The sequence below is a fragment of the Pelobates fuscus genome, chromosome 3, assembly GCF_036172605.1.
Source record: "Pelobates fuscus isolate aPelFus1 chromosome 3, aPelFus1.pri, whole genome shotgun sequence".
NCBI lineage: Eukaryota > Metazoa > Chordata > Amphibia > Anura > Pelobatidae > Pelobates > Pelobates fuscus.
This window is the reverse complement of record NC_086319.1, coordinates 260,169,058-260,181,347: the sequence shown is the minus strand read 5'-3', so window position 1 is coordinate 260,181,347 and position 12,290 is coordinate 260,169,058. Positions and strand designations below refer to the sequence as shown.

Genomic DNA, 12,290 nt, shown 5'->3' with positions numbered 1-12,290 from the left:
AATACAAATGTAACACTGGTTTTGTCATGTCAAGAAAAAGATTGTGGTGGGGAGGGAGGAAGAATATGAGGTAAGTAGATCTCTAGTGGTTCTCAACTCAGTCATCGAGGGACAACAACTGTCCATGATTTAGGCATTTTCAAGTTTCGTTCCTGTTAGACATGCAAAACATGGACTGCTGCTGTGTCTTTAGACTGGGTTTGAATCCAGTAGTGTAGAGTCCGACTCTAGACTGTATGTTTGCATACCTGGATATATTGACTTGTGAATTCAGACTTGTAATGCCTTGTAAAATGAGGAAATAAAGACCACTACTTTTTGGTGTGGTGTTCCTTTAACATTGCTCAAACATGAGTTCACACACAGTGTGTGTTTTTATAATGAACAGGGTAAACTTTCTACAGTCGTTTTAACAATGTGTTTAACTTCTCCATATCTGAAATAATGTAGATAATGCACAGGCATGATATAAGCCTTACATGCGGTATCTGTTAAACATTCCGCATGTATTGTGTAGTATTTGTTGCAGGACCAAGTCTAACTGCAATTTGCATTGCCTGACATTTTCCTTTACAGATGTGATCTGGTTTTTATTTAGTGAAACCTACAGAAGAGAAATACTGTAAGTGCATTTATAAACATATTTTCCTGACACAATTGTGTTAAAAACTTCACTTTTTTTTTCCGCCTCCATGGATGAGATCATCAAACTGGAGGAAATCACTGGGAGGTTTTTGCACATGCGCAGTAAATCGCTGCATCTTTATGGGTAGCGTTTAGCACTGGACTAGACAGCACCTCTAATGGCCATGACTGCCACTAGAGGTGTGATTAGCCATCAATGTAAATACTGCCTTTTCTATGAAAACCTGCAGAGACAGGCTATAGACACCAGAACCACTTCATTAAGCTGTAATGGTTCTGGTGACTATAGTATCTCTTTAAATCTAATGTGAAAATGAGAGAAAGAAAAAGAAAAAATAATCATGTTTAAAAAATTCAGAGCTGCAGAGCCATTTATAATAGTTTCTGTAATAACATTTCACATAAATATCGGGAACAGAAATCCTAATTTCACAGTTAATAGAAAGACAATAAAGCAATCATTATTTTAGGTGTAAAAACACAAAATAATTACATACAAACACTGCATAATGGCAATAAGCTGTCAAACACACTGGCTATTGCAATAGGCAACCTATTACTATGAAACGGATATTAATGTTTAAAAATAAAAAGTATATATAAAATATCTGGTTTTAAATTATATTTTTGTATATCTTACGAAGCAAAAAAATTCGACACAAAATAAAATTAAAAGTCAATGGCGGCCTCCCCTCCATTGGGCGTTATTCGCTATATAATGCGCTGTGGTCTACCACCGCAAGTTGACAACTGCTGTATACAGTTGAGAACACAACCATTTAAAAACAAATAAGTGATTTCCCAATCCTTCCATTTTGTGTGGATGGGTAACAACTAGTGGCAAGCAATAAGTAAGTGGTCATGGATGAGAAGTGTCAGATTGATATATCAATGCTTCCCCAGTTTTTGATTAGAATCCTGGCACTACGACCTGTTAGTGGGTTCTCAAGTCTCCAAAACAATACCGCTGCAGGGAAATCTATGGTTTTGTTTCCTGATTCAAGGAAATATTCTCATTTTGAAACATTAATCTTCCTCTAAGCAATGCAGCATTAAATAACGATACAAGGAGTTTGGGTTCACTATCAGGTTGATAACAAACATCAGAAAAGATTGTGACTATATACAAACACTTTCAGCAACTCAATGTAAACCTATATGACGAGTATTTAATACATCAGTGAACTCTTCCTGCTGTATATATAAATATAAAAATAGTCTTTTCAAACATCTGAAGTGCGGATGTTCATGTCATCTAGACTGAAGAGAAATGGTTTTTCTAATGCCCTCTGGGGTTCAGACACATGTCTTGCTCGTACTCCTGCTTCTTTAAAATCTGTGGTACCCTCCCTTGACACCTCCGTTTCACATTTAGGGACTGGTGTCCAGGGCTGCCAAGAAGACTTCACAGAAGGAGACTTTCCAAGTGGACGCTTGCCTTCTGAGTGACTGCTGGAGTTGACCGAGGGAGTTGGTGGAGGAATACAGGCACGATTTAAGGACATGGTGCGACCAAAATACTGCTCCTATGGGATGAAACAAAACGGAATTGGAATTAAAAGTTTTTTATATTTAATTGTTTTCAATGGAATAGATGAAAAAACCATGGCCATTCATATGTGATTTCACAATCTTTCTCAAATATTAATGAGAGTCTCTTCAGCTAGCAGTAGTAGTTCTAGTTTGTCCAAAAAGTAGGAAACAAAAAGTAGGAAACATTTAATATATTGTGAATAAAAGCAATGATCAAGTTGTCCTCTCTGGGGTGAAATCTCTGGAAAACAGTAAGTGCACTGGCATAATTTTGTGGGAAACACTCAACACTATTCAAAATGTTTTAATAAGAGTATTTGTTTTATTGATCCCACAGAAGTTATTACTGTTATGATATTTATATCTTTTAATCTGGCAAATATTAGGCTCAACCAAACCATTCGCAAGCTTGAGAAGGGCCCAGTGAAGCTGAAACTTTACCCAGTGGTGGTGAATATATTTCCTGTTTCATCCATTTGTTTTTAAATGCTTTAGAGGTTCTCTGGGCTCCAGTGCAGTGTGTGAATACGTAAAGTGGCCTGTGGCATTCATCATATAGCTTGGACTGTCTAGCAATAAATCTATGTCTCTATCTGTTTATCTAATCTCCTGAAGGTGCAAGAACCACATCACTTATCTCCACCGTTGCCCCCTCATCATAATTTGCTAGAATGGCCAATATCTTATCTTGGCCACCCAGATCAGGGCTATCCGAGGATGTGACTCTTGTGGGGTTTCCATGGATCTTGACTACTTTTGCACTAGCAAATATCTGAAGTTCCACTGAAACTCCTGATAGGCCAGAGTCTGTTTGGCTCTGGCAGCTTTGAGTGCCGTGCAAAATCATCTTGAGTACCATGCATGACACACATGCCATAGGTTGCTGAACCCTGATCTATACCATGATGCAAATTTGCTATTGTGCTCAGAGTGATCCTTTAACCTTAATCATCTGTCCTAACCACAAACCAACTCCTCTAACTAGTTAAAGGCATTCTGTAGGCATTGTTCACCTTCATCCTATGAAGTAATAAAAGTCTACTATACATTTTTTGGATTTCAAACCCATGCTTGTCCCTCCTGCCACAGATAGGATTTAGGTTTCAAACCCAGGCCCACAAAAAGTAGTTTTTTCCTACTTGGAAAATGTTTAATTTTATTTTCTTGCCAAACACCAATGTTATTTGTACAAGTGCAAAGGGAGGATGTCGAAATAGCTCAAGGAATATTTCCAGCTTGTAATGTGTAATAATATAGTTCAAAAAAATATAATTATGTATTTTGAGAAGTGATAAAAGATTTTACCATGAAATGTCATTTTTGTAGGAGGGTCATCTCTAGTGTCGGCAGCTACGTACTGTATACAATGTTTATTCTTTGCGCTCTGATATTAAGTTGAATGAATTCAGGGTTACTCTATGTTCTACCTTTTACTTTATTAGCCCTATTTACCTTGTATCTTTCTGTCAAAGGCATAACTGCTAAGCGATATGAGGGTTATTTGCTAAATAGCCAAAAATAAAAAACATAGCTGACTTGGAGAATTTTTCCAATTTTGCTTTTCTAGAATAATATTTTTAATTTACTATGAATTCTCCTTTTATTCTCATTACAGCCACACAGGCACGGCAGGGCCAGCACTGGATAAAAGGTTAGTTTAAACACCTTATATACCATTTTAGTGTCAGGAATATATGTTTGTGTTCCTGACACTATGGTGTTCCTTTAAGCATATTTCTAGTGCAAAATCCAAAGGGTTGTCTTCCCTTTGTGTTTGAATATATGATTTTGTAATGGATTAGAATTGAACAGAAGAGTATATTGCTACAAAGAATGTCATCCAATCAACTTTAGCTCAATGAAGCAGTTTGAGTATATAGGTTATGCCCCTGCAGTCTCACTGCTCAATTTTCTGGCACTTACAAGTAACAGTGTTTACAGTGCTCACCCTGCAGGGACAGGATGTAGACACCGGAGCCACTACATTAAGCTGTAGTGGTTCTAGTGACTATAGTGTCCCTTTAACTATTAAATGGCAGAGAATTAAGCAGTGAGACTGCTGGTGCATGATCAATACAAAACTGCTTCATTAAGACAAAGTTGTTCTGGTGACTATAGTGGAAGCCAAAATAAAGGTTGTCTGCACACTATCCCAGATCCATGCATTTTTTAGTATCACTTTAATGGGCATTAAAGTGCAAGCTCAACTAGTCTGAAAAGACAAACATCTTAGCTGGGTCTTACACTACCAATTCGCCTTGGTGTTTTCAGTTCAAAAGCAAAATACAGAGAGGCATATTTTTCTAAACCCCAGCACACTTACCAACTCTTAATAGGCGTAGGCGGCAGCACTGTAACAGGGTTGTGTAACACAAAAACAATGGAAATTAAATAAAATCAGATTTTGGTTGGTCTCACGCGATTTGGTGACAGTGTAGTAGAGTGGTGGCATTGGTTAATAATTGTGTTAAATATGTGAACTGTGTTTGGGCTAACATTTCCCCAAGGCTCACAGAGTTTTTCTCAGTTCATCTGAAGCTTGGCAGGTAGTGAATAATACGCTCACTATTTGCCCTGAAGCTGCTGAAATGTGAAACTCTGGAGACTGTGTAATGCAGTTTAGTTATGCTACATGCTGGGATGTTCCTTATTTTAAAGGGACAAGAAAAATATGATGTGGCAATTACAAGGTGTAATTACTACTAAGCTTAACAATATTTACAAGGAGCCTCCACCCAGATGGACTCCACCTTTTCACATCCAGTGGGAACTGAAAAATCCTTCAAGACATTTCTGTCATCGAACAGGACTTGACGTTTGTGAAATATATCACAAACTCTTCCATTGGAATGTGTGAGAGGCCATCACAAAGCAGCAAAATATTAACCATTATATATCTATCTATCCATCTATCAGAACATAAAGCACTGCAGAATAAGCTGGCGCTATATAAATACACATATTAATAATAATAATTGGCTGAGGAACAGTGTCCAGCAGAACGAGGGGCCTTATCCTGTTATAGGCCCTACTCAATGCATCTCCCTTCCATTTTTGCTCTTTTCCATCTACACCCTCTCTCTCTGCGTCTGCTTGATGAACACATGGTTTGTATCACTGTATCATGTGTCAATGCCTTTTCACTGTTAATTTTATGATTTCCATTCAATCAATGAATAGTTTGGTACCAGCATATACTGACGTACATCAGTTCTATATGTATTGTTTGGTTTATAGCCTCTCTTAACCTCTTAAGGACACATGACGTGTGTGACATGTCATGATTCCCTTTTATTCCAGAAGTTTGGTCCTTAAGGGGTTAAATAGATATTGTTTAATTGCGGAAAGCAAGGAGTGTGCACTCTGAATTTACACTCAGTTTTCGAGGTTATTACTAGAATAATAATACATGTATACACATACTTGTATATTCCTATAGTAAATGTTGTTGCATAACTTACATGGCTTATAATGACAGCACGCACGGCATGCTATCACCATACAGCCAATAGCGGCACTGCACACCACATTCGTGTTCTCCCCTCAGTTTTAACTCCCTGACCCCCTTCATTGTCCGGCGAGGAAAAGTGGTGTCAGCCAAGGAGGGTAGAACTGAGCTCAGATATTGGACATGGCGATGTAACGGAGGGAAGTGTTAGCTTTTAATTATTCACTTTTTAAATTTGGGGTGGGAAGACCACCTCAGAAAGGGTTACTTCACCAAAAACAGTGTTTTATAATAACATCGTTTTTTGGTTGAAGTAACCCTTTAACTCCTAAATGGCAGAGAATTGTGCAGTGACACTGCAGATGCATGTTCTATACACCAAAACTGCTGCATTAAATTAAGTTATGCAATACCCTCGCTTTCAGCCAACTTGTGTTTTTCATCCTGTTTATTGTGTTTCCTTGCGTTTAAGATATTTAGATCTGTTTGCGCCTAATCACGGTTATGTGTTTATTATGTAAATACAGATTTATTTTTGGAGTTCTGTGTTTTATACAGATATACACACCCTGTAGCGCATCCTCAGTGTTTGAATCGCTGCATTAATTGCCTTTATCCAGCTGTGCATCTCCTGCGGACTGTCAGCCTGTTCATAGGAACACAAGACCAGAGTCAATTCCAGATATTCGGTTCTAAACATTTATTTCTTAAACACTTTTAGAACAACATATCACGGAGGAGTTGCCATGTCTTACTGGCCTTCACTCAATCCTGGTGTTTATATAATTTGTTTTGCAATCGACATGCACAAAAAACTGTTTCTAGCAATTAATCCAAATTAAATTCCTGGCAATCATTAAACAAACTGATTCTGAAAATTTGGTTTGCTCACAAAAAACCCAAATCATAACTGAATCAGATTCTGATTTAGATTGTGTGCACGTCTTATAATTAATGTGTAAAAAGTTTGGTAGAGAACAAAATGTTATGTTCGGAAACATATGAAAACGTCTTAAAAAAAATAAAAAAATCTAATTTTCTTTTCTTTCCGTCCCCATGCTTTTATCTTTATAAGGTGATTGAGGAATAATTTCTGCCATTCAGATGTTTTAGGATATCCTTACCATTTCATACTTTTTTGGACAATAAATGTTTGTTCATTATTCACTAAAGGTATTGTAATGGGAATCTAAGTGCAAATGAAATCCATAAACAAACAAAAAACATAAAATATAAAAAAACAAAAACAGTTTACAGAAAAACATCTTTATAACAAGACGGGCATTTATATGTATGACTTTGTCACCGCATAGCAGCAAGGTAATCTGGCCACATGGCTTCGTTAATTTTGCATTCACAGAGACCCTTAAATAGGTGCCATAAAACAGTAGTGAGTGCATGGGATCCTGCAATATAGATTATATCCTCCTCCGTCACCCATCTTGTGAGGGATAGGAGAGAATCAGTGAGCTAGTTCATGGTATTTAAATGGGGTAAGGGGCAAATCATTCATGGTTTTATACTTAACCAAGTTTCTGCACATTTACTCTAAAGGTAATTGATCCTCACAACACCACTCATGTGAGAGCATGAGGTGACATATGGCTGGGCCCTGGTTAGAGGGTCAGAGGGACTCGGCCTCACTTTTTTTCCCCTTTATTTGTTTGTTATAAAACACTTCCCGAGGGCAGAGTCTACCTGCTTGCTTGTCCCATTCATTGGTTCTTAAAGTGGCAGTCTAGGCAGAAATTATTTTAGTATATCTCCCATGTGTACTATACAATAGACTCAAATCATTTTTGCCAGACACCTCTTCACAGGGGTCTTCATTGAGCTGGACAGCCTTGTGAATATAGTATTACTGTTAGAACTAATAAGGATCCACTGCAAACATGAATGGGGACCCAGGTTTCAGTGCTAATTGAGGGGTTAGAAAGGAGAAAACAGAAGAAACCTGGAAGCCTGAAAGGGGCACTCACAGACAAGGGGTTAACCCTAAGGGAACTACAAAAGTAGTATACACAGAAAGGAGGAGGATGAGTGCCCACGTGTAATTAATACATAACTTTTAATAAAACCCTTAAAATCAAAGTGGAAATCACCACCCACAGTGTAACAAACTTTGGTAAAAGAGGAACTGTACAAAAGTTTTCAGTGTCCTCAGAACAAAAAATCTATTGCGCAAGAGATAGATATTTGCCCAAATCGAAGATATGAATAAGATTGTATGCAAAAGCCACTCAAATTAGCGGCAGCAGTACAATTAATTATTCATAATGGCATATCTACAATGATACTTATACGATCCTAGTATGGTATAATAAACTGATGTGGGGATAACCACCGTCGAGGTAATAAAGGTTATGAACACTAGTAAATGAGGAACTGTTCAAAAGTTTGCAGTGGCCTCAATGCTGAAATCTATTAGCACAAAAGCAATATTGCCCAGTAGATGACTGTTTATGAAGATAGTATGTTCGTACCTATACGATTTTGCTGCACAAACAATTAATCATACATATTGACATAAGATCTATACGCTTTTGGCTGCACAAACAATTATAAAATAATTATAAATAAAATCTTATTTATCTTAAATCTTATAAATAAATAAATATATACCGGGAAAGGTCACAATTGACGCGCGCGTCAGGGGCTTCTCGATGATCCACTGCCGCTGCCATTCATTGCTACATCTTACCTTTCTGTACCACGGTTTATGTGGCATCTGGCTCTCGAGCTGACTTCCAGCTGTTTGTGGCAGGGACAAGAACTCACGGCTAAGTTGTTTCGGCTACGAGCTAGCCGTACCATCTCATTATTCATAGGCTACCCTGCTGGTTCTGTATACATGTCCCTCCCACTCAGTTGTTAGTCTGTTTATTTTATGCACTTACTACTGTTGTTACTGGGAGCTTGTGTCAATTGTGACCTTTCCCGGTATATATTTATTTATTTATAAGATTTTCTACTTGGCACCATCCAAGGCCGCCTAGTGATTTGAGCAAAAATCGTTTTTGCGCAATAGACTGTTATACGGAGCACACTGAAAACGTTTGAACAGTTCCTCCCGTATTTTACGTTTTACTATTACGGTGGCGATCCACATATCTCACTTAAACATTATACTAAAGGCTAATCACTAATCATACTTCTAACATTGTTGCTGTTGGGGTTCACTGAGGACCGTGATTGATCCCCGACATACTCTGAACATATTAGGCTTTTATTAGGCACCATCTAAGGCCATGTCATACGAACCCCGTTAGCACATTGACACACTGTTAACTAAGGGGTTATATACAAGCTGTGGGCAGATTAGCGATCTCCATGTAGGAGGTCTCAGCCTTTAATTACGACTTATTTAATAAGATTAACGCTGTACCCGTGCATCTTTGGCCATTATTTACAATATGTATGAGTAATTGTTTGTGCAGCCAAAAGCGTATAGATCTTATGTCAATATGTATGATTAATTGTTTGTGCAGCAAAATCGTATAGGTACGAACATACTATCTTCATAAACAGTCATCTACTGGGCAATATTGCTTTTGTGCTAATAGATTTCAGCATTGAGGCCACTGCAAACTTTTGAACAGTTCCTCATTTACTAGTGTTCATAACCTTTATTACCTCGACGGTGGTTATCCCCACATCAGTTTATTATACCATACTAGGATCGTATAAGTATCATTGTAGATATGCCATTATGAATAATTAATTGTACTGCTGCCGCTAATTTGAGTGGCTTTTGCATACAATCTTATTCATATCTTCGATTTGGGCAAATATCTATCTTTTGCGCAATAGATTTTTTGTTCTGAGGACACTGAAAACTTTTGTACAGTTCCTCTTTTACCAAAGTTTGTTACACTGTTGGTGGTGATTTCCACTTTGATTTTAAGGGTTTTATTAAAAGTTATGTATTAATTAATTGAGGGGTTAGAATCACTTATTATGCTATGAAGTTATTTGAGTTGTAAGTTATGTATATAGTGATAACGGCATGAATATATGGACATCCTATAGACTATTAAGTAGTATGCACCAAACTCAGAACTATGAATAATCACATATAATGAGTATGATACCTGGATGTAAAATGTCCTTGGGCCAGTAATGATTTCAAACAAATTGTCTCTCATCAACAGATCCCTAAAAGAAATGAGAATATAATTTGGATGTTTAGTGCATCATACTTTTAAAAATGTGTTTTTTTGTAACCAACATATGTATACATTTAATATCCGATACAACAAGTGATACATTAAACATCTAATACATTTATTTATTAAATATATAAACAAACTGCAAGGAGATACTCAGCATTTTCATGCACCAGTACGGTATACAATTAATATATGGATAAAAGTATTTAGGCATAGTTTTATATTGTTGTATAAACATTTCAAATAATGTAATATTTTTTGTAATAAACTTTTTTTTAAATTCAAAATATCAAAATGTAAAAAAAAATCATAATTATAAAAAAATCTATATATTAAAAAAAAATTATATCACAAATTAAAACATTTGAATAATATTAAATCATTTTAAGATTTTCTCCAAAAAACTTAACTCATTTGAAAAGCTTATGCAATAATATTAAATGCAGGCCTTAAAGGCCAATTCTCTGATAGAAATCAAAATTGAACAAGTTAGACTAAAACAGCCACATTGTGATAGCAGGATTGGATTTAAATTTTTAAAATTTTTTATTTATTTAAATATGTGGCTTCATTTTGCCTTTTATATATATACATATCAATTCACTACAGTTCTGCCTTTTGCCAAAAAAATAAATAAATAAAACAGTGTAATTAACATGGTAACATTTTCCAGACAATCTGGTTGATTTTACGGTGTTGATTTAAAAAAAAAATTAAAAAAAAAATGATTAAAATAATTTAGGAACAACTTTATTAAATACATAAAATACATGTAGTTATTTTTGTAGACATCTAAATTTCAGTAATTATGATACCATTTTTCTGGTAACAGACAGAATATTGAAGAAAACTAAAAAAAATTGGGTAAGCTAATCTGTACATTTTACTTTATTCTCCATTATATTTCTTGCTCAGGACAGCAATGGGTCTATCGTCCTAAGCTTTCTTTAGCTTTTCCACTTAACTCTCTATTACCTATGCTGGTGACCATCATGGACTACTTAGTGATAAATTCTACTAGAAGGGTTTAAGAACAGACAGGTCAAATAATTCTATAATGAATCCTTTTATTTTTGTCATTCAGCTATCTTGCTATCTCTGTTTGCTGTGATCACAATATCGTGCAATAGTCTCCAAAAGTCAGAAAACATTATCCACCAAATATGGACACTGGATTGGAATCTACCCTATAGTCTCAGAGAAGGAGGGAACCTTACATACACTGTATTTAATAAGATGAATGAAGACTTATCTCTTAAGGACAGGTAATTTTTTCAGAATGTTTGTTTTGAGCTACTAGGGCTAAAAGAAGATGGATTAGTGGCGCCATATAAAAGTCTGCATCTCATCGAAGCCTACAGTCGCCTATCTTAGTAATGGGTCCTTATACTACAGATATTTCTACTCCATGGGCTGTCATGATAGCAATCCATATAAAATATGCCTTCAAGTCCATATGCCATGCTGTTCCATTGTCATGTACATTCAGGACTTGTAGGCCTATACATTGAACGTCCCCTTACAGGCAATATGTTTTTTGTGGTTTAGCCTGCAATCAGACATAGAACATCTGCAGGGATGAGTCCTTATGTAGCCTAGATTTAATAAAATATTATAATTTTATGGTCAAGGAGCAATCATTTCCAGCTAAAGGGAGGAGAAAACCAAAAAAATAAAAAGTCAGGAAAAGAAAAATATGGTAAGTAATGAACAATTTTATTCTCATTTCTTTACGTTTACCTGTGTTGTTACTTATAACCGTGAATTCTATAAAAATACAACAGGTGACTATATAAACACACAACTGTCGGTTACTGTTTGTTATATTGATTTAGTTTTCCAAAATGTAATAAAAACCCAACTGCAATAGGATGTAGGTGAAAGCAACACAATCTGCAGTAAAATAAACTAAAAGCAAACAATATTATGTAGAGTAATGGTATAATGTTGTATACAGTACCAATCTATTTGATGCTACTTAGCAGTAGGGAGGCTCAGCATCATTATATAGTACAACATGTCCATTTCCAGAAGGATTGCAGGTCTATAAATTAAAACACTGGCCTCGCTCTGCCCCATAATCGTCGCTAGACATGACCTCATTAAGTTGGGAAGTTAGAAACATATCCTGGTAATTATTTTTAGCAGCTGCGGTATGATGGCTGTCCTGGCATTGGTGTGAGCTGAATAGATGGATGTGTTGTGGACGGTGGGGAGTGCAGAGTAGTGACAAGTACAATCTGAGTTTATTCGAATATTCCACAAGGACCATACGCACGAGAAGGCATTTCCTGGAAGGCATTGCTATTACTCGGATCACCACAAAGGAAGGTCATTGGGACAGAACTGTGACAGAAATAATATGAATAACAATTCTTAGCCTTCAACCTCAGACTGATTTCACGTCTAACACTACAGCACTTCCAGCAGCTTTTCATACAGAATCCTTAGCAGTTTATATTCTTGAAGCCCACTGTACAATTAGTATACTGGTT

General features: G+C 36.3%; 1 protein-coding gene across 1 annotated transcript in view; it reads right to left on the bottom strand.

The window, feature by feature from the left end:
* Positions 1-984: 984 nt before the first annotated feature.
* Positions 985-12,290, bottom strand: part of PLEKHA2 (pleckstrin homology domain containing A2) — a 70,007-nt gene continuing 58,701 nt past the window's right edge. Inside the window, exons 10-12 of the mRNA XM_063448413.1 lie at positions 9,718-9,781; positions 6,195-6,272; positions 985-2,171 (exon numbers count right to left, since the gene is read on the bottom strand). Of these exons, the coding sequence (XP_063304483.1) occupies positions 1,869-2,171; positions 6,195-6,272; positions 9,718-9,781 (445 nt within the window). The 3' untranslated portion in view covers positions 985-1,868. The remainder of the gene's footprint in view (positions 2,172-6,194; positions 6,273-9,717; positions 9,782-12,290) is intronic.